Genomic DNA, 23,488 nt, shown 5'->3' with positions numbered 1-23,488 from the left:
TTTATCCTCTTGTTGTCTTAACATTTAAAGTCTGGCTTCTGTGGACTAGTGTACATTTGCATGAAATATGCTGGAAAGTTTATTCTGTGCCAGCTGTGTGAAAGTTGAAACGATCTGCTATCACATAATGTCTATGACTTTACCTTATATTTCTGGTCTGTGACTCAAAGTTTGCGGCTTTATGGTAAATCTTTTAAGATTACAGTCACTAAAAGGGTGGGGAGGGTTGACAGAAGAAGCAAACAGCTTATGGTCCTTTCATATTTTAAAATCTGGCTTTACAGGTTATTCTGCATTTGTATGAAAGACACTAGGTGGCATATAACTAAAGCTCTGAGATGTTAATGAGCTACTTTGTGTGTCCAGGATAAAGGACTTTATTCCTTCCACTTTCATTTACCTACTATGATGTGACTGAACAAGTCACTCAACCAAACAGTTCTCACACGTCACCTCTGAAAAGGGACAATTTGTCTAGTAGGCTTACCTGATAAACAAACAGGTAAGGTAAAATAAAATAAAATAAAATAAAATAAGTAAAATATTGTGTGATGAGTCTTTGTAAATAGCAAAGCAAAGTTGAAATTGTCCAGTGATTTCAAATAATATCCCAGACTTTATTTTTTATTAACATATTGGCATTTGTTGACCGGGAAAGTCCACTAAGGCAGGAACCTGTTTTCAGTGGATGCCCAGGGAGAAAAGCTCCAGTTACAATACAAGATTATTACAATGACAAACTACTGATAATAATAGAACAGTGATGAAAATTACAATTTAGTTACAAAAATTACAATTTAGTAATATAAGTAAACTATATAACATATTTATTTTTTTACAGTCAGGTGGGGTGTTTGGTATTACATATATAGTGTTTTAGTGGAATTACATATTCAGTCTTTTATGACAGTATTGTATGCAGGAATATCATCAAAAGCTATTCTTTAAACACTTTGATAGATGAGAGGTTAATAGCGTAAACAACTCATAGTAAGAGATAAGATTGTGAAAGAAAATACAAAGTAGTTGTGTCACGAAGTGAAAGAAAATAGTTATTTTGGTAGATATGAGTTAAAAACATTATAATCTGACTATTTGACGGGGTATTAGGATTGGTTCTATGGTGGTCTATAGGTATGGCAACAAAGGCAGATTTGGTTGTCAAGAAAGTGGGTTTTTAGGGCAGTTTTGATGGTTTTTACAGAATTCAGTTGTGTAATGGAGGGGGTAGGTTAGTCTATAATTTTGCTATGTAGTGGGAGTATAGGCTTTGTCCACCTCTTTTACTGGGTTTGGATACACACAGGAGATGTTTACTATTGGACAGAAAATTCCTAGAAGGGATGTAGGTTTGTAGGATATCTTGAACTGTGGGGCAATTTTCTGGGTTATATATTAGTTTGTGAGCAATAGTGAGTTGGGTGTAGTGGATATATTGGGGGAACTCAAGCCACTTTAATTCTTTGATGGCTTGGCAATGATGTGTGCAGTTTGGTAGGCTGGTGACATATTTTGCAATTTTATAATAGCATGATTGTAATTTGTTACTGAGAGGTTGGTAAAATGGGGGAGCTGTAAAGGAGGGAAGGGAGTAGAAGGGTATATATATATATATATATATATATATATATATATATATATATATATATATATATATGTATTACTGCTATGCATAGTTGTTTAGTGTTATTTATGTGCAGTGATGTTAATAACAATTCCATATTTCCAAAGTTGTGACAGGTTTAGGGTGGGATATAATGGTTAAGGAATTGCGGTATATTAAAGCTACACCCCCCTTTCCTTTGTAGTCTATCTTGTCTAAGGATATTGTAACCAGGTGGAATTATTTCAGTATCTGATATTTGTAGCTTCAGCCAAGTTTCTGTAACTGCTATGATATCAGGGGTATATTTTTATTTTATTTATTTATTTATTTTACATTTGTTAACCGGGCTAGTCCAACTGGATACATGTCCATTTTCAGTGGAGGCCCGAGGAGAAAAGCTCCGCTATCTACTACATGACAGGTATAAAATACAAGAATGTACAATAATAAGCAAGGCGTTTAAGTACAATTAAGGATTATCTGTAAAAGGTGACCAGACAGAGACATAGCAGTGAAGTAAGTTCAGGTAAACATAATATGTAACAGAATTAATAACATTATTTAAGAGATTAACAATAGAAATTTGAGTAAATTCTATTTTTAGTAGGGAGAGACAGTTACCCTACAGAAATGGAAAGTGTGAAATAATAGAGTTGGGAGAAAGAGGAGAGGGGGCAGGAGAAGGGAGTAAGTAAAAAGGTCAGCTAGGGTTATTGCAAGAGCATAGCCAGTGGTTGGTTAGGAAGTGTTTCAGTTTAGTTTTAAATAGTGGAATTGAAGTCAAGGCTGTGAGGTCTAGAGGAAGTTGATTCCAGATTTTACCAACTGAGTTGGAAAATGTGGAGTCACCCGCGGTGTTCTTTGATAGAGAAGTTTGAATCAGTATTTTATTAGAAGAGCGTAGGTTTTTCAGGTTGTTATAGGGTTTTATAAGGGTGGAGAGCATTGGTGTATTCTCAGGGTGATGAAGGGCTTTGTGGGCAATAGTAAGCTGATAGTATTGAATTAGGTGTGGTAATTCTAGCCACCCTAGTTTTAGGAGATTCAGGCAATGATGAGTTTTATATGGAGAGGCAGTGGCAAATCTGGCAATGTAATTGTATGCTGATGTAAGATTATTGAGGTTATATTTTGAAAGATTAGTGTATATGGGGGAAGCATATAATAGGGTAGAGATTAAGTGGGTTCTAGCTATGGTAGTTCTAGCTTCAGGAGTTAAGAAAGATTTGATTCTGTAGAGAGAACCTAGTTTTCTGTTGGTTGTTTTTATGACAGAGTTAATATGAAAGTCAAATTTTAGTAGGTTATCAATAGTAATACCCAAGAGTTTGGTTGTTTGGTCTGGAGAGATAAGGGTGCCATTGTTAGAAGTAAGTGTGAAGTTAATAGAGGGAGACAGGTGTGTGGGTGCAAAGAGGTGTGTGGGAGAGAGAGATATTGAGAGAGCCCGGCATGAAATTCAGTGATTTTGTTGCAAATACTACGTATACTGACTGTTATTATAAAAAGGTTTTTAGTGCTGGTAGGTGGGCTAGAGGAGGGGGAGGGAGTAATAGTGGTGTTTGTAGAGAGGGAAGGGCCAGCATTTGGATGTATGTCATTGCTTTGAGATAGTATTAGCAGATGATTCCTAAGATGTTTAAAGTAGTAAGTTCTGGAGGGAGATTAGAGAGGATTATTTTGAGTTTATTATTGTTGGGAAGGAATTTGACTTTACTCATGTATTTATTCCTACAAGTGAATAGAGATGATGAGATATCTGATAAGCTAATGGTATTGGGTTGTGATGCTGTAGACTGTGTAGGAGATTTAGAAGAAAGTGAAAATGTCATGCTTTGGAAGGAGGTGGCTTGGGACAGTATGAGTACAGCAATGCTAAGATAAAAGATAATGATATTTAATGGAATAGTGGTGGACATTTTGTAGCATCTGTTATGTACAGATATTTGGTTGAGGTACACTTATACTGTTAAAGTATACAGGGGGACAGGCTAAGTACTAAAGTATGGACTGGTGGGTTTGAGGTAATGACTAGGTGTGGTTGTGTTTGAATTAAGTGGGTAATAGAGCTAAGAGGAGTGGTCAAGGAAGGCATAAATCTGAGGGAATGGGGGTAGAGTAGGGGAGCGGAGTGAGCCCGAGCACAGTGTGGGCGAATGGAGCAGGGCTACACCTGAAAGTATGGCTCAGCAACAGAAACAATCAGAACTGTAAGTAGAGACTATTAAAAGCAAGGAAGTAGTGTCCTGTAGCAGGTTCCATTGGGAGTGGGTACAGTGTAATTTAGTTGGTGGGAGTGAGTACAATGTAATTTAGTTGGTGGGAAAAGGTTACAGTAGAGTTGCTCTTAGTGGCGAGAAAATAAAAGGAAGATGTAGGTGGTGTCAGCGACAGTTGACAACAAGGACAAGTGAGCATCTACAGAAGGGATAGGCAGTAGGTATGGCAGATAAAACTAAAATGGGGACAGCAGGGTAATGAAAAGAGAGTAGAATAGGAGATAGGTGCTGTGATATGCAGGCAACTTTACACAAGCAGGTGTAAGCAGGAATATAAATGGGTTACACGTACTTTAGCTTACTAGCAAAGTTAGAGAAGAAGTGCAGACCCAGTTTTAAGGGTATACATGGAGCTTCAGCAGTACTTTTGATGGGAGTTTCACTCAGTATCTTGTACTGCTGAGGACAAGTATCCTGGAAAAAAGGGTTAGAAGGAGGAAGCTACCCGTAAAGTATGTTCTGTGGAACTGGAGGGGATAGGAAGAGAGAAAAAAAGTAGGTGTTTGAATGTGGTGGAGAGTAATATGGAGTGCCTGAGGGTGGAAACGAGATTTAATAAATGTAATCAATATATGGTATTGAAAGAGGGTTCAAAGGGTATGTGGTCCATAGGATAGAGGAGAAAAAGTAGGTAGCGTGTGCAGATTAGTATACACGGTAGGAGATAAGATGTAAAAATGACAGCAGAATACAATAGGATAGCAGCAAAATGTTATAACAGTAGAGAGAGAGACAAGTTGTGGGAAAAGCAGCAGAATGCATTAAACACAAAATCATTATTTAAAGCAATAATACAAACAGTTGTGGACTCAGCAATAATATGCAATGACAACAGCAGTAAAATTGTAAATAAGTTCTATAAAGCATACAAACTGTGCAACTAAAAACTTAGTACAACAGCCACTATGTATATGGTATTAGCTTGTATAATTCACAGAATACAGTAACTCTGCAGTGCAGTACACTCAGTGAACTTTGAGTAATCAGATATACAGCATAACTGGTTACATGAATGTATGTCAGAGGAGCGAGCTAATACTTGAGAATGTACTGCATGTTTCAAGGGCAATGTCTGTATTTGTAGTTATTGCGAATGACACAAACGCTTGAGTGACAACAATTAACAGGCGGATTAAAGGTAAAAGGTAAGTTACAGCATGTAAAACATAACTGGTTTGCAGCCCATTCATCAAATAATCATGTCCACAGTATACCGCTAAAAGTTACACAGGGATGCATGGGAACTATAGGTCCATGTATAATTACAGGGGAATTGCACAACGTGGCTAGAGTTATACTATATAACAATTTTGGAAGCACAATTAAGCGAGGGCGTTTCCCACAAATCACAGCACTAGTTACCCTTGGCCCTGAGACTAACTAATGCTTTTGTTATGACTCAAAATCTGTGGCTTTCTTGTAAATCATTGAGGACTGCAATCACTAAATGATGGCAGGCATTTAACTTTTCACAAGTATATCCCTGGGTTTTCAGCTTTGCCCTCATTATTTTTCAGTTTATTCTTGTTTCTTGCACAAAGAGGTTGAGAGATACTAATTTTTCATCACAGAAAGATGAGGTAGAGGTTTACCTGGCAAAGTGGCTGTCTGCATGGGGTTGGGGGCTCATTGTGGATGGAAGTAGTTTACCCTCTAGTTATTTGCTCAGTTAACCAACTGAGTTTGCAGGACTGATGTGTATTTGTCTGATATAAGTTGGAATACTGTATTTGACTTAGGTGAAATAAAGCTTTCAGCTGTTTCTCATTTTGCACATATATTTGGACGGTTCCTCATAAAATCTGTGGTTTCTGGAAAATCACTGAAGACTGTAGTAACTAAATAAAGGCATAAATTGGAGTTTCAGCCTTCATCACCTTAAAGAAAACACACATTACTGCAAAATAAAAAAATGTTGCCTTACCAACCTTCTGTCTCTGTTTCTAGACCTTTCATCCTCATTATGTTTTCGCTGCTTTATCCCCGATTCATGTACTAAGAAGATGAGAAGTATCATCTTTTATCAAAACCAGCTGAGGCGTGCAGAGCAAAGTAGCTATGAATGCAGGGTCGGGGTGGAACTCTCTATGGATGAACGTAACTTATTCTATGGTTTGCTTAGTTTAAACAGTCTTATCTTTGCAGGACTAGTTTGCATTTCATAAGTTCATAGAAGGTTACTAGGTTAATGGCCTTAGAGTCCTTGCATGCCTAGCCATATTTATCCCGAGTTGCCCCAACTGTCGGTGGTTAGGTGTGTGAAGTTCACAGAAGTAAGGGTCTATGGCAGTTAATACCGACTTCCTCTGTTCAGGAGGGAGATGGGAGCCACCACATGAGTGAATCTGTAGTCACCCATCCATTGATCTAGGTTGCGTTTGAAGAGGGTCAAGGAGTGGCTCTGTTTGACATGAATTGGAAGCTTGGTCGAGAGAAGTAGCAGTCTCTGGGAGATTAATATAGCTCTCCAGCATGACCTGTTCATGTCAGAGGCTAGGTTAAGATCCCTGGGATGAGTAACCCTCATGCAGTTTGATTTACAAATGTGCAGAATTTCCATCAGGGTCAGGTCAGAGAATGCCCTGTAAGCCAGGCATAGGTCACCCCTCTAACCTGTAGGAGACAGAATACAGTAACAGGGATTTCAGTCTTTCTGTGTAAGAGTTGTTTTGTGTACCCTTTAATTTCTTAGTGAGAAACCTCTGTAGTCTCTCCAATTGTTGAAGGTGTCTGGTGAGGTACATGCAAAAGGGAGCACTATACTCAATTATTGGTCTCATGAGGGCTGAGTACAATGGAATTATAACATGCTTAGATCTAGATGCAATGCCTTTACTTATAAGATGTGCCACATAGAAGGATTTCCTTATGACTGTGGATATGTGGTGGTCAAAGTTCACACTGCTATCAACCTGAGTACCCAGATCACATACCACTGGGTCTATACTTAAGGGGGGGCTGTCTATAATGTAATTAGCAGGGATGTCAGCTTTTCCAATGGGAATAATAATGCATTTTTTTGCATTTAGCTTTAATCCATGGCTTTGGCAGCAATCATTTGCCTGAGTTAACCCTGTCTGCAGTACATTAACATAATTGGGGCACTATATGATTGCTCCCAATTTGCAATCGCCAGTGAACTTGGTCAGCCATAGGTCGTCCAAGTTTGCCTGGACTTCTGAGAAATACATTCTGAATAGTAAGGGGCCCAGCACAGAACCCTGTGGTACGCCACTGGTGACTGGTGTTTTGCAAGAGGTGAAGCCACCCCCTTTGACAGTATGTGTCTTGTCCGTGAGCCAGTTGGCTACCCATCTGGTAATGTAGGAGTTAATCCAAAAGTAGCCAAAAACACGGTAGTCACAAACAAACAATTTTAATGAAGCTTTCGGGTCTACACCCTTCATCAGCACATAAAATCACCTTACATAAGTTGCATTTAAATAGAGGAAGCACTGAAAAACACATGATCAAGCCAGCCAACCAGATACAAACCAAAATTAATTATGCAAATAATTTAAAATGCATCACACCCAAAACTCTTAAAGAAGTTTTACTTATATTAATAAAAAACAATTTTATATAGATTAAATATAGTTACATATAGATAAATCATTCATATCAAATAAGAACTTTTTTTTAAAAACTTTTTTTAAAAAACTTTTTTTAAAAAACGTTCTTATTTGATATGAATGATTTATCTATATGTAACTATATTTAATCTATATAAAATTATGATGAAGGGTGTAGACCCGAAAGCTTCATTAAAATTGTTTGTTTGTGACTACTGTGTTTTTGGCTACTAATGTAGGGGTTAACCCAACTGGGAGAGTTTCTCTATAATATCTGAATGGAAAATTGTGTTAAATGCCTTGACTAGGTCAAGGATGGCAGTATGCACTGTCTTTCCCTCATCCGAGGCCTTGGTGATTTTCTCGAAGAAATCAACCATGTTTAACAGGCATTATCTACCTTTAACTGGGTTGGGTCCAGAGTTTGGTGATTACTTATGTCTTTGTTAATAAGGTCCATAATGTTTCTTTCCATGGACTTGCAGATGAAACTAGTCAAGATTATAGGCCTATATTTCCCAGGGTTGGTTGATGGTCTCCCTTTGTGCACAGGGATTACTGTTGCTGTACTCCATTCCGCCTGAACATAGCCAGTTTGCAGGCTGTGGTTAAACAGGGATCCAAGGGGGTTTGCTAGGTCTTGTTTTAAGTTGTTTGAAAGGCAACCTGGGATGTTGTCTGGTCCCATTGATTCCATGTTTTTGGCCTTGGAGAGCACAGAGATTACCTGTTCTCTGGAGATAATATGCTGACTAATGCTGGCAGGTACACTTTGGGAGGGGGTGACTGCAGGGGACAGGGGGGCAAAGTTTGCTCCAAATCTGTCAGCTAGCAGGTTGGCTACTAACTCCAGTTGAGTATGGGTGGTGTCATCCACAACCAGTTCAGTGCATAGCTGGGTATTCCCTTTTAGAGTCTGGATGTAGTTAAAGAATGCCTAGTGATGATCCTTAGCTAGGGAGGACATTTTTGCTTTGTAATTAGCTTTGGAGGACTTGACATGATCTCTAATTTGTTTACATACGCTAGAGAGGGATTTCTTACTCTGCTGACCCAGATCCCTCTTGTTCTTGGACATTAGTTTCTTTCTCTTGTTGTGTAGCCTGTTTATACTAGGGATGCACCGGAGTGGCTTGTTTTTTTGGCAAGACCTGGTTTAAATCTGGTCAGGTACTGCCGATTTTATACAACTGCTTAAAGTAGTTATACAGGGTATTGTGGTACACCTCTGCATGGGAGTCCATGTTATCTGTGTTCTTATACCATCTTAAACTTCTTATACCATCACTTAGTAGAGATAACTTGTCTTTGAAAAATTATTATGCATTTATGAGCTTGATGGGGTATCTAATCTTATAAATACATTGATTGAGAGTGATTTATGGACTGATCTTATCAGGAATCACAAGGGGGTGGGTGCAATGCTCTCCCATGTTAATGAGTAATATTTCCAGGATATTTGTGGGTGCTGACTAGCTATCCCACAGCATTTTCATTGACAAAGTCCAAGAATCTCTGGTCCAGGATGTTTGAGGTCATGGATGTTTCCCAGTCGATGATAGAATAATTAAAATCACTCATGAGTAAGGTGTTGGGTTGTATTGCAAGCGACTCTAGTAAATCCAGGTATGCGGTATGATTTTCCTTTTTCATGGTGGGGGACCTATAACTAGCTATGTGGTAGAGGATTTGCCTATAGTTAAATGGACAAAGAGTAACTCAAGAGAGTCATACTGTTTGACTAGTCTCGAGGTGTACTTATCCTTAAAGAAGATGGATACACCTCCTCCTTTGGTTCTTTCACACTCAGTTTGTGGTCTGAAAGTATGGAAGGCATTATAGTCCTGCATGGCTGGGGTGCTTTCCACACTTTTGAACCATGTCTTGGTGACTGCACAGACAAGAGGAGTGCTTCCAGGGAGTGCAGTTTCTTGTTTAGACTCCTAACATTAAGCAGCAGTATCTTGAGTTTATCTAGAGAAGATTTTGTTATGTTGTGAGGTTGATTATTTTGATACTGCCTGAAAAAAGGCACAATAGGGTTGGCTAATGCCTTTTCAGGTATCCAAAAGCTTAGAGGAGGCAGGTGCAGACCATCTCTGGCAAAGGAGCATGGCCTTTCAAACATGTCTTCTCAGGCTGACAGATATTGGATCGCCTTGAACTGACCCCAGAAGCTAAGCCAACTGTTGAAGTCAATCATTTTTGTTTGTATTGTGGCACCATCCTTGAAGAAGGTAAAATGCTACTTAAGGCTAAGCTTATACCTACCTGTGACACATAATTTGAGAGCTCAGTCATGTCTCTCTTTATATACTCCAGTGATGTACGTCTCAAGTCATTAATCCCCACATGGACTATGATGGAGTCATACCGGTACTGGTGGTTGAGTGACTTGATGGATCTTGGCAACTGACAGGTAGCAATGGTAACCCACTCCTTATCCAGCCTGGTGAGGGGAACATCCGTGTGTCTCACAACTGAGTCAGTTATGATCAACAGATTAGGTTTTGTGGTGTTACACCTTATGGACTTATTTGTTGAGACACTGATGTGTATGTTATTATGTGCTGTGGTTGTGTTTTGCATTGTTATGTGAATGAGTGGTTTCCATTTGAGAAGCCTCTGATCTTTTGGCAAGTTACTAGTGAGTACCTCTGCATATGTGGGTTCATGTGCCATGTCTTTATTTAGTGTGGGAAGTGTGTGTCTCCTGACAACCTGTTTGGATTTTGATTTGTCCTTATGTGAAAGTTATGCTTCCAATTTCATAGTGCTAACTATAGCTCTCACGTAAAATATTTGTTTGTTTCAGGAGTAAGTGGTTGTCAGTATACATGAGACAATTGCTACATTGCCTCAGGATGCCCATGTCTACCAGGCTGGCCAAAGAGAGGATTGGAAACTGCCCATCCATGCTAGCAGGCTCTTACTTTATGTTTTCTTAGAGAAGAGAATGGGTTAATTTGATAGGACTGTGCTGGTAGTGCTGAGACTACAAGAGGAACCTATACATTGTGTAGGCTAAGGTTGCTCAATAAGGCAACACTGCTTAGTGCACAGTTGAGTTGCTCCTAAAGCAGCAGAAAAGCTTGGACGGGTTTCAGTGACAGCTGTTTAAGGAAAAATTGAGCTTCTAGGCTTTTGTGTCTATACAGGGTACTGCTAACTTCCGCTGCATGAAGAGCAACATTGAGCAAATGTGAGGCTTGAATAGAGCAAAAAGAAACACGTTTTAAGCTGATTACTGATCAGGGAAACACACAATAAGCCTTCCATCAGCAATCCCCAACTCAGACAGGTTAGAGTAGTGCAATTGTGCTTTAAAGGTGCAGAAAACCACCTTCTTAATATAGAATAGCTGGTTTGGAGCCCAAGTGTAACAAGACCACACAAACTACCTACAACAGCCCTAAAACTAACAGATACAATGTAAAACAATGCAATTAACTACTTAAAGCAACAGTAAACAGTAATGTTTTTCTTTTAAATGGGTCTTATTTTTACACTGTCAGACATCTGAGGTGTACATAGTCAACAGTAGGCTATAACTGCCAGGCAAGGGAGCTGTCTGTGTGTGACAGTGGTTGTCATGATTAGTTTACACAGTCAAGGTTTGCTTTGTAGGATTAAGGCACTTTTGTGTAATGCAACTTAGGCTACATTTTTAACACAATTGAGCTTTTAAGATATATACAGTCAAGAGTCTGTAATTAGTGGGTACAGATATAATGACAATAGTTACAATTTATCTAAAACCAGGAAGGTGAATTTCAAAAGTGCCAAAAGAATATAAGCATTTATGCATGTTCCAAAAAGAGTTTTTTTTTTTTGGGGGGGGGGCATGGTTTGAAAACCACCCAGTGCCCAATGTGTACTTTATCTGCCACTAGATAAGTCTATAGTTTTGTAAGTGTGCAGCTCTCTATGAGGGAGTACAACATCTATTTTATATACCCATGTAACCCATTCTCTGCAAAGCTTAAATTAATGCAGTTTCATATTACACAACTGGGAGACATTTTACTATATTTTTAAAGGATTTTGAAAAATTAGTGGTACTTTCCTTTCCTTCTTCTTAGTTGTCATGATGGCTACACAGACTGAGTCATGCAGTATGGTGATTTCAACCAAAGTCCGTACTGGCCCATCATAAAACTTTTAGTTTACCCGTCGGCTGCAATGTATCCATCATATGCATTCTGAAATTCCATATTTGACACTCATCATGTGATTAATCATTTTCTCACTCTGAATAAGGCAGTGAGATGCACTTTTGCATTAATTTGTATACTTCATTTCATTTTCATAGTGACAGAAAACAGTACACACAGAAAACAGTAATGTTTGCTGTTATCTTGATTAAATGTTTTTCTGTGAATAAAAAGTAGTTTATTTTTGTACAACGTTGCATTCCATTCAATATACATTTCTCTGGCAACTGCTGCTGCTTTTAGCAGTACTCCTGTTGTTTATGAAGTGTGGAGTTTGACATGGGAATAATTAATAATTATTTAACTATGTTTCTTTGCCTAATTTGGTCTCTTCTCTTAAACATTCACAAGTTTCTAGCCAATCAGTGAGGACTGTGGTAACTAAATAGTTAAGACTGACACTTGAATTTCTGACTTAATAGCCTTCAAAAAAAGCCTATTGTTCAAGTGAAAAAGTATATGAATGCAGTAGCTATCCCCATTTTAGTCCTTTGCCCACCATTATTTGTTAGCTTTCTTCTTGATTCATGAGCCAAGAGGATGAGACATAGGGAGAGTGCAGTAGGCTGCACACTGTATTCTGACAGCAGTGAGAGAAGATAAATTCCTGTGTGATATTTATGAACTCTTTCAGCTGGCCACAATCAAATATCTGAAATGTACACACACAATTATAAAAGTGTCTGTAACTGACCATCAGATCTGTATGCATGTATGTGTGTATGTGTGTGTGTGTGTGTGTGTGTGTGTGTGTGTGTGTGTGTGTGTGTGTGAAGGGGTGTTAAAATAAATTACTGTGCACAATTGTTACTGCTTTTATTATATTTTATTATGTTATTAAAGAAAGGGATGTGCTTTATAAAGTGCATTCTAGTCTTTAGAGGCCAGAGGATAATGTATGGCCACTTTAGTATAGATGCAACCACAAACGGATTCTTCCATGCTGAACTTACCACCAAACAAACCATGTTGCTGGATGGGGGGACCACCAAAACAGAAGACTATAGCAAATGGAAAGCCTCCTCCAATATCAGCTCAGAATGATAAGAAGTGTCCATGACCCATCCTAATGTAGCCTAAATCATTTCTAGATTTCCTCAAACACTGGGGTCATCTGGGGGATTTTGGAGTTGCCTCCTCTTCTTGTCTAGGATGGGAGATTCAGGAAGTTCCTAAGTGTTTCTTCCTGCATTCAAATTTCAGAGTCCTAAGCAGAGGAAGAATCCATTGGCCTGATAAACAAAAACTGGACTGGGCCCCCAGCTGCTGGTACCTTTGCAGGCCGAGGTGGATGGCTGTCAATGCAGGCATATGTGATCCTGAAAAGTGGGTCCATGCAAAGAAGTCTGCATCATCATAGATGACAATGAATGCAAGTCTTGTCAAGCTATGGGTCTGGTATTGAAGGGTCAAAGGCAGAACAGGCTTCAATTTGTCTACTGGACCTCCAAATGACATCACTGTCAATGCCAAGGGACTCGCCACTGCCTTAAAGTCAAGCGCAGGGATGGATTTGCCAGTCTAAAAGATATGGGATCAACCTTGACCCAAAAGACTTGGTCCTTGAAGCTGATATCAAGGGGACACCTGACATCACAGAGATCATAGTTCAAATGCCAACAGCACTGTCAGCATCAAGGCAGTCGAAATCAAAGGCAGAGGTCCCAAAATCAGTTCCATTGTCAACCTTGACAGATCCACTAATATCAACTCCGTTAATGAGGGACAGATAGGGACTGAGATCTGGACAAAACTTGGAAGGGAATGTAAAGGAACAGAGAGAAAATTCTGGGAGAGAAAGAGCATGACTCACCTTAATGTTATTGAGAGAAGAGACCTGAAATGTTCTGCTCTGAAATAAAAGCTTGACACATCTTAGAATAATCCAACTTAACCAAAACAGAATGTATGGACCGGAGGTCCTTTACCAATTGGGGTTAAGAAGATCTGAGTTCTGATTATGAAGCAAAACACACTATTCTGCTGGAGAGAGGTCTGATGGGCAAAGCCTCTTTAAAAATAGAGAGTCCAAGGGAAAAGGAAGCCTTTGGTGTAGCCATCTTGTTGTGGGGGTGCAGGATTGCTCGAGTCCACTGGTGCTAGTATTTTTGGAACTCTAAATCAGGGAAAAAGTAGGAGATGGAAATTCTCTGGCTGGCTGAGGGGCAGGAGTAGCCACTTCATCTTTTCTAGTTGCAATCAACTCCATTTTTTAGAACACACAGTTTCAAGCATGTTGCACTAATCTGAAAAATGAGCTTCCCCAAAGCATTTGAGACAGTTGGAACATCTGTTCTTTTGGGGAGATTTGTGCACAACATTTACATTTTCACATTTTTTCACTCCTTTGGCACTTCCGGGTCTTTCTTGTCTATGGTTTAAGAATTGCAATTAAACTGGGGCTAAGCAATCAAACAATGAGCACACGGCAACAAAACTACTGCAGAAAATGCTGATGAAGTGAAACTGGTAATGAAACTGTCATGGAACTCTGCTTTTTGCTGATTAAACAGGAATGATGGACTGCATGGCTACAAACAAATAGACCTTTACAAAAAACACTTTTATCTACGTGGAAACTACACAGCTGTAAACAAACTGCAAGCCCTTACAAACAACACTATCTCAGTGGAAACTGTATCAAAACGGAGACTATTTATTTATTTAACATTTGATTACTGGGAAAGTCCGACTTGGAATGAAGCCAATTTTCAGCAGAGGCCCGGGGAGAAACGCTACAGACACGTCTTTCTAATTACATGGTAATGAAAAAGGGAAGCCTACAAATAATTGCCTTACACATGAGAAAAAAAAGAATAGACTGACCTGAAATTACTTCTAAAATAAAGTGCAACACTAATACACTGCAACACTCAAGTTCTGCAGGAGGGAAAAACTGCTGAAACTCAAACAATGAAGAAAGAATGGCAATAGCCTGAGGCCATTCTATTCAGTATCATGGACTTCATCCAAACAAATTAAGCAACTTGTATGCACACCACACCTGCTAAAAACAGACTTCGGCACTTCAAGAGAGATAAGCTTATGTCCAGTGACACAGAGAGTAAAAAACACAATTTCTGAAAAGAAAAGTTCTAATCTAGACTGAAAAGGGCCTTGCAACCTTTTGACTCACACAGTTATCCAACTGTAATAAATAATAAATAAATAAAATCTCTCATGAAATTAATATAAGAAGAAATAAGAAAGAAATCTGTTATACCTATGTGCACCCTAAAACAACTTTCCCGGTGAAAAAAATGCCAAAAATAAAACAAACTTATTTTTGGAGATAGGGGCAGATAAGATAAAAATGGTGATGTACAACCAATCTACAGGAAAGTCCCAAGGAATGGATCATATTCCTGTGCAAGCTTGGAAGCTAGGAGGAAAGAAATTGATAAAGATCTGGAAGATTTTGTTTAACAGCATTTTAAAGGAGAAGATGCACTGACATCCTGGAAGAAAGAAGTGGTGGCTGTAATACCTAAAGGTGGTAAAGACTCATCCAGTTCAGCTTTATATACACCCATTTCGATTCTAAACCATGATTATGAAGAGTTGATGTCTGTAATGGCTACAAGAATGGCTAAGGTGATACCAAAATTGATAGATATGGATCCACGTGGTTTTTGTGGAGGGCAGGAAAACATTTGACAACATTAATACAATAGTGATGATCCAGAGGGAAACAGAATGGAAGAAAATACCACTGCTGATGATGGGTCTTGATGAAGAGAAAGCATTTGACAGAGTCAGCTGATATTTTATGAGTACAGCAATGGAAGCATTTGCATTTCCTGATAAAATTATAATGTCGATTAGGAGGATGTATGAGGGATCAGAGGAAAAAATAAACGTGTGCGGGGGTTCCACTCTGATAAGTTCTGTTTGAACAAAGGATTCCGGCAAGGGTGTCCTCCTTCCCCTTTGTTATTTGCATTACATTTAGAATCACTGGCAAAGAAAGTAAGGGATACAGAAATTCGACATAATTTGTAGGATAGTCAAGAAAAGTTGGCTTTATTTGCAGATAATATTATTTTATACCTGATAAAACCAGAAAGCACTGCAGTGTGGTGGTACAGTCTAAGACAGTTTTGAGTCTTTTCGGAATACAAAATTAATGAAGATAAGACAAAGGCAATAGCTTCAAACTATGTACCCACACACAAACTGGTTCAGTAATACACATACCTATGGTGACACGATAAAATGAACTACTTGAGAGTATGATTAAAAAGAATTTTGTTATGGCATCTAAGGACACATGGGAAGAAACTAAACAAAAGATAATAAAGAAAAAAACGAGAAAATTGAAGCTTTATGGATATGGATAGCATGATACAAATAGTGAAAATGTTTTTAGTCCCTTTAGTTTTATACACAGGTCAGGCATATTTTTATCAACCAGAGGAGACATTGTGGAGAGCAATTAATAAAGAATTGAAAGGATTTTATCTGGGAGGGGAAGAGGGGAAGAGTCAAGTGAGATAAGCTGATCTTTCCAATAGAACAAGGTGGTTTGAGATTACCTGATTTGAAGGGGTATTTCAGAGTTAAACTGTTATGGCTCCTATACATAGTACAAACAGAAATCTATAATTCAAAGTAGAAAGGGATGATGATGAAACAAGGGGAACTAAAGAATTAAAGAGAGACTAGGATTTTTGATGCAGATCTTTAAGGAGAATAACAATAACCATACAGAATATTATATTAATAAAGTAGGCAGAAAGTATACTAAGAAGTAAGCCAACACAGGGATGGACAAAGGAGATTCTGCTGATAGGGATGACTGCAATTAGGGATAAAGAGAAAAGGCAAGAGGGGGCAGGAATTTAATGGAGAAAACTGGCAAAGGAACCAAGGTACTGGGAGCAAACAATTAGAGAGGGAAAGGTAACTGAATGGGAAGACGCCAATAATTAATTTGGACTGCAGGCTACAGATTGCCTCCCCTATCAAGGATTGATATCAGAGTATAGGGAAACAGAAAGAAATAGGGAGTTTCTAAGCAAAAGAGCAGCACTGGTAGTAGAATCTAGAATAGAAGCTGCTGTTAAATAAGGGATAATTAGTACGGCATATAAAATATTGCATGATAATCATAGTAATCAATCAGAGGAAGTTAGAAAGTACTGGGAAAAGAGAATGGATAAGCAATTCACAAAGAAACAATGGGGGATGTATGTGTGTATGGCTCCCAAGCATGCAAAAAAGTCTGGAAGAATTAGGATCTTTGCTTGGAAATGTTTGCATAAATATTTTTATACCCCAAGTAGAATCCAAAGAATTTTTCCTCAGGTAGACAGCAAGTGTTAGAGGTGTGATGGGAAAGAAAGAGGTAATTGGGAACTTATGTTAAGGGAATGTAATGAGTTGGTATGCTTCAAACAATCCCTGCACACTGGTCTAAAAGAAATACTGGGTGAGAAAATTAGTATAACTAAGGAAATGAGCTATGATACAGAATCGGAATTGCCTAGACATAGTAAGGTCTTGCTGAGTTTAACTCTGGTGGCTGCCAAAAAACAATTACTAAAAAGAACTGAAATCAAAGTCTAAACCAATTGTACTAGAAGTAGTGAATATAGTAACAGAGATAAAACAACTGGAATTTGGATCTTTAGAAAAAGGGTAGGAGCTAATTACATAGAATAAATGGGGATTGTGCGAACAATACATGAAGAATAATGTTTTGGATGAGGAATGAGGTTTAAGGGAAGGCAGGAACTGAATGAGCTTTGTAATGTTTGACTGACAATGACCAGATAGATTATAAGTGATATATAATGTTTGCAACTGAAAATACAGTACAGAGTTGATTATTCGAACCTCGATTATCAGAAAGTTCAATTAGCAAAACCAGCCTTCCAAAGTTTTCGGGTAGGAAAAATCATAAAGTCTGAATATGTAAACATTATATGTATTTGCTTGAGCATGTTTTTTGAGTTTGTGGCCACCTCATGTATGAAAAATATTCTTTATTGGCCATTGGAATTGCTGAATGTTTAAAAACTGTATTCCTGCATGCAAAAAAAAAAAACAAAAAACCAAGATTTTAGAAGTTTTTTATCCGGTTCAATTATATGTTTCATTATCCGAACAATTTGATTATCCGAACTACTGTAGGTCCTAATTAGTTTGGATAATCAACTCTACTGTATATCAATATGGTTTGTTTTCATTTATATAAATGTATGCCTGCCGAATATCATAAGTGATAATTTAGTAAAGACATTTCTTATTAAAATTTATTTTTGGTGTCCAAACACACTGCATGGTAAAACAGGGTGAAAGGAAAGATGTGAGATAAAAGGCTGGGGGGGGGGTTTCAAGGCAACCCGAGGAATATCGGATCTTCCAATTTGTCTTAATGCCAGACATGGAAGTCCTGCTAGCAACAGAAGATGGATCTCTTCTGGTAATATCTAAAGATTTTATATAGATAAAAGTCAGGTAGCGCTCCCTGACAAGGCTGGCAGGCCCTAAAGTGATGAACAAACTACAGAAGCACACTACAGTGACCACCAACTTCATTCAGCAAAAAAAAAAAAGGAAAAAAGAACCATACTAAAGGTGCACTATTGCATTATTAGTAGCCATTGCATGTAACTGCACAGTCAACTCAGAGGCATAGTTAGGGCAGGGCATAGACAATGACTGCCCCGAGCTCAAGGTCTCACTGGGTGTGCTCAGAAGATGCCAATTGTGCAGTAGTGCAATAGTGGCATACCAGATAACCTAGCAATGGTTCTGAGTTACTTGGCCATCTGGCTACTAAAACGGTCAGGCCACGGGACTTACCAAACAGTTATTTGCCACCCATACTGTAATTCCTAGAGCAATGATCCCAAAGTCAGACATTTAAAGGAATGATACTGTTGCTGAGAATATGTGTTACTACATGTTACTACTATTTATGTATAAATTGTACATACCTTAATAGTTTCTTTGAGCCTTTCTATCACCTTCTCATGAATTGATTTGTCACAGAGGATGTAATCAGGAGCAATGCAGGTCTGTCCACAGTTTGTAAACTTCCCCCAAGCTATACGTCTGAAAAGCAAAGTTACAAGTTCTTAAATACCACATAATGTAGATCTGAGATTGGGACACTGACTAGGTAAAATTTAACTTCACAGATCATCATCAGTAACAATTTAACTACCCTTTCAGTCTTAAGCGAATAGCTGTTCTCAAGTTCAAATACTGGACGTTCCTACAGCTTCCAAATTTTTTAATGATAACAAACAAGACACAATGTCTGACAGCAAAAGAAAGTACATTTGTACTTGAGTATGCTTAATATAGCCATGTGTCCTTGAGTAGTCATCTCTGTAACTGTAAATTCTAATACGTGTGGTAATATAACCTTACCTTGTACCTCCTGTGACTTTAAATTACAAAAGCATAGGCTATTCTTTTTCCACACACAGTTCCATTCATGATCACACTGGTGTGCACTGACGTAGGGATGCATGTGGTTCCATTTTTATATTCCATACTGGTGCATGTTCTTTTCAGTTCATTAAGCCAGAACTCTTTGACAGAGAAGGACTGATGTGGATGCAGTAAACAAACAGCCCACTTTTAATATGCTTTAAGGAAAGCCAAATCAAAGTAATGGTTGTTACTATAGCCATGTAGACTGATCGATGATTTATTTGCCAGGTAAGTGGGCACAGTCTCCTTAAAAGATATGTGCAGTGCATGCTAGCAAGAGCATGTTTATGTTCCTTTACAGACAGCTGCCCGTGAATCATCTTGGAATAAAGATGTATTTACCATCCCCTCTCATATCCTGAGACTTTACTGCATGCTACAGTGTAACCACTTCTGGCCTATGAAGTTGAAAACTTTGTAACCCAGATGTCACAAATGAGTGATTATGGTATTGGTAGAAAAAATAAATCAAATGAAACAACAACAGGACACAGAATTAATTTAGTAAAGGAAAGTGCATATGGAGACCAGAACCCTCTGAGCTGCTAATAATCGGCTTCCTATAGTCCAGGGCACAGGGATTGCTTTCACATTTATTTGCATACTGTGCAACTCCCAGCAAGTCATGTAAGCTGCTGACAGTGCCCTTGAGTCACCTCTGAAAAGGGACACTTGACTCCTGTGAGCATATCCCAGTCAACAAAAATGACTACAAAAAAAAAAAAAAAAAACAAAACATGACCAAAGGGAAAAATGGTGGGAAAATAAAGAGCAAATAAGAGTAATTCTTCAATGTTGTTGTTGTTGGTCTTTCGGCTTTTCCCGGTCAGGGGTCGCCACAGCGGAACTCTGGTCCGCTAATGATTGGCAGTAAATTTTCACGAAAGCTGAGGTGCCAGCTCGCCGTTCAACCTTCAACGAAGGCACACCCATTTACGCATGCCTTTCGAATGCCTACCCAACTACAGGGAGGACATGCGGACTCCACACAGAAGGCACTCCCCACACTCCAGCCAAGAATCGAACGGGAGAACCTCTTGCTGTGAGGCAACAATGCTACCGTTGCACCACCGCGGATGTCAAGAGTAATTCTTCAATGCTGGTAGCAATTAACTATTCCAGAAATATTGTAAACTGTAACTGATGAGAAGCAATATACGAAAGTTAAGTCCTTAACATCAGAGCCATAGCAGGTTCATTGGCACCCAGTGATGGTCACTGATGTAGTACCTCATCACCTTCAGCTCTTTAAGTGAAGAAAAAAAAACACTTTACAGTAGCCAATTTACTTCTGGAAATTCTAAAACACCCATCCATATTAGGCTTCTTATCACATGCAATACTTTGAGTGAGTGTCAGTGTGGAGATTTTTATACTGGACAGACCAGTAGAACCTTTATAAGTGACATTTCATGCAAAAAATGAGAAATGCATTCTATAAGTATACATTAATACACCCAAGGGCAACATTCACTTTTCTGGGCATTGATGCTGTGATACATTATTCTTGTTTGAGTAAAACATGTATTGAATTCATTCTTAACAATAAATGAAGAATGCAGATAATCAAAATAGGAGTATTACTCAGTCCTGGTTTGAATGAACAAATGTAACTTATTTGCGTGGAATATTTGTTTTTGTTATATTTTGGGTTTTTTGTTTTCTGTGTTTGCACAAGACATTCTTTCATTTTGCTTTTTCTGCAATAATTAACTATATGTATAAGCATTTTGCTTGAGCAATTGTTTTAATGTAATGCTTTTTCTCTGCATGCATAACCAAACTAAAAAACAGAGTGTAGGCTTTTTGCTTATCAGGTATTATATTTCTCTCTGAAAAGGCTGTATGTTTGCTGTTTTAACATGCTTTAATGTATTATCTTTTAGGTAATGCATAATCAAACTAAAAACTTGGGTGCAGGATGTTTGCTTATCAGATGTTATAGGTTTGTAGGCATCTACTAGGCTAATGACCACCAGGGCCTTTTATAAGCCTAGTCATGTAACCTAACCCAGCTTTGTTCCCATGTAACATGGGCATTTATTTGGAGGGGTATGTTACTTAGAGTCTATATCAATTGGCTGAAGGACCACAGTGTCAAAACCCATAAGGTTAACAATTTGTTTCATCAAACCATTCTGACTGAGACTGAGGTACAGTAGGGATTGGAGAATTTGCCCTTTTTCCATTATAGTAAGAGATTGGAGTTGGTATAAATAATTAGCTGGAGGTGTGCGGGATGCAAGGGGGATTGCCCCTTCCAAGCAAAAATGTTGTCTGTGTTGTTGGTGGGTGTAGATTTATGTCAGTTTTTTAATTAACTGCAATGTCGACCACATCGTCTCAACCATATGGATTTCAACAATGTGTTTTTTTGAGACCAGTCAGCATAATGGTTAAGGATTTTGCCTCACATGCACAAGGTTCGATCCTGACCTCTGGCCAATGCCTGCTTGGAGTTAGCATGTACTCCCTGTGTCTCTGTGGGATTCCTCTTACCTCCAAAAAACATGCTGAGCATTTAAATGTCAAACTCGTCAATGAATGGATCTGTGTGCAGCAGCAGCATGGACTCCACATGGTGCCCAACCGGGGGAAGAGTTGTACAGAGCAGCTGCTTTGGGCATCTACTGTGGTGTGCAGTATCCTCAAGACAGGGGAACATGGATCACAGAATGCAATCCATGGCAGGGCTAGCCACTCAACAGTGTCAAATATGGCTCTAGGTGACTCAGTTATGTTGACTAATGTCGACAAAATGAGTAGTTACCAGTGATAAGTGGGATAAGGACCCAGCCTACTCTGATCTATGCCAGGGACCCATATTAACAGTGGAAAGAGTGTATGTGCCCCTATTGGCCAGTGTGTGCTCGTCATAAAAACCCAGCAGTCGTGGGTCAGCCAGTGTCTAGTTTGTAAATCCAATCAACCTGCCTAACAAACAACTGAGAATTGGTACACAATGCAGATTCACTGACATGACACAACTTGGAAGTGGATAACATGATGATATGGAGGAGACATCCTATGTATCCAAGAGACAAGATGGAAGGGCAGTGTGGTGAAGCCACTTGGCTGGGGAACCACAGTCTACTACTTGGAAGGAGGACAGGCTAGAAATGGTGTGGGAATTGTGGTGAGAGAGAGGCTTCAGAAGGCAGTGAAGGATATAATCAGAATTAATGACAGCCCCATGGCAATCAGACTCCAGTGTAATGATAGGGCAGTATTCGTAAAAGCAGCCTATGTCCCACAGCTCGGTTGTGAAAGTGACACAAAGAGTGCATTCAGACAGCAGTTGCAGGACCTACTAGATAAAGCAGGACAATACAGACCGGTGTTGATAATGCATATAACGGGACAGACAGAACAGGAATGAGGACTGCTTGGGTCCACATGGGTGGGGCAAAGGAAAAAAGAAGGAAGGCCATTCTAGACTTTTGTCTGGCAAATGGCTTAATAGTAACCAACACATGGTTCAGAAAGAGAGACAGTCACAAGATCACATGCAAGAGTGGCCAACATGCAACTCAGGTAGACTTCTTCCTAGTAAGAAAGGGGCAATGGGGTAAAATCAATGATTGCAAAGTCAACCCATTGAAACAGTCGGTCCACAGCATAAACCACAGGTTGCCACTATCAGCTGTAAGCAGTAATCAGAGAAGGCTCTAAGGTCAACAGAGACCAGGCTGAAGACCTGGAAATTGACTTGACAACAGTTCAAGGTATTACTCAGGGGTCTAGCACCTCAAAAACAGGAGGAAGTTAACGGATTTAAAGAATGGCAGTGCCTCAAAACAGCATTCTTGAGGACTACAGAACAGATATGTGGCCGAGCCAGGTATGGAAATAAAAGTACATAAGAAAAGCTGGCAGTGGAATGCAGATGTCCAGAAAGTCATCAAAAGAAAGGAGGAGTGCAGGAGAAAGTGGGAAATAGAAAAGACCGGCCAGGCTAGAACTAAGGAAGGAGCTGCAATAGCAAAGAACAGGGCATTCGAGGCATTCTATCAGCTTCTGGAAAGTAACTCAGTAGGTAGCACAAAGAAACTGTATCAGGTTGCAAGGCAAAGACAGAAAGATAAAGATAGACACCCTTCATAAAGGATGCCAGCAACAACCAGCTCACCAGTCTACAGGACAACAAAGGCAGATGGAAGGAGTATTTCCAGCAAATTCTGAATGAAGAAAACCCCCACAGAAGCTGTACTGCCCCAGATACAGCCTACAATTTGAGAAGAAGAGGAGCCCACCCTAGAAGAAATAAGAATAATAGTAAGGAAAATGAAGTCAGGAAAAGCAGCAGGCTCAGATGAGGTCACAGCAGATATGATAAAGGTGCTGGGTGAGATAGGGGAGAAATGGCTC

The 23,488-nt window shown here is 39.0% G+C and overlaps 1 protein-coding gene across 10 annotated transcripts in view; it reads right to left on the bottom strand.

The window, feature by feature from the left end:
• The window catches only part of LOC122787535 (aldehyde dehydrogenase family 3 member A2-like), a 644,066-nt gene that overhangs the window by 401,917 nt on the left and 218,661 nt on the right, over positions 1-23,488 (bottom strand). For all 10 annotated transcript variants that reach the window (XM_044054295.1, XM_044054297.1, XM_044054301.1 and 7 more), the window contains one exon: positions 18,616-18,733. In XM_044054295.1, coding sequence (XP_043910230.1) covers positions 18,616-18,733 — 118 coding nt within the window. The remainder of the gene's footprint in view (positions 1-18,615; positions 18,734-23,488) is intronic.

The sequence above is a fragment of the Protopterus annectens genome, chromosome 13.part0 (assembly GCF_019279795.1).
Source record: "Protopterus annectens isolate FY-2018-M chromosome 13.part0, PAN1.0, whole genome shotgun sequence".
NCBI classification, from domain to species: Eukaryota; Metazoa; Chordata; order Ceratodontiformes; family Protopteridae; genus Protopterus; species Protopterus annectens.
Note: the sequence above shows the minus strand (reverse complement) of the source record. Positions and strands in the feature narration are given on the sequence as shown.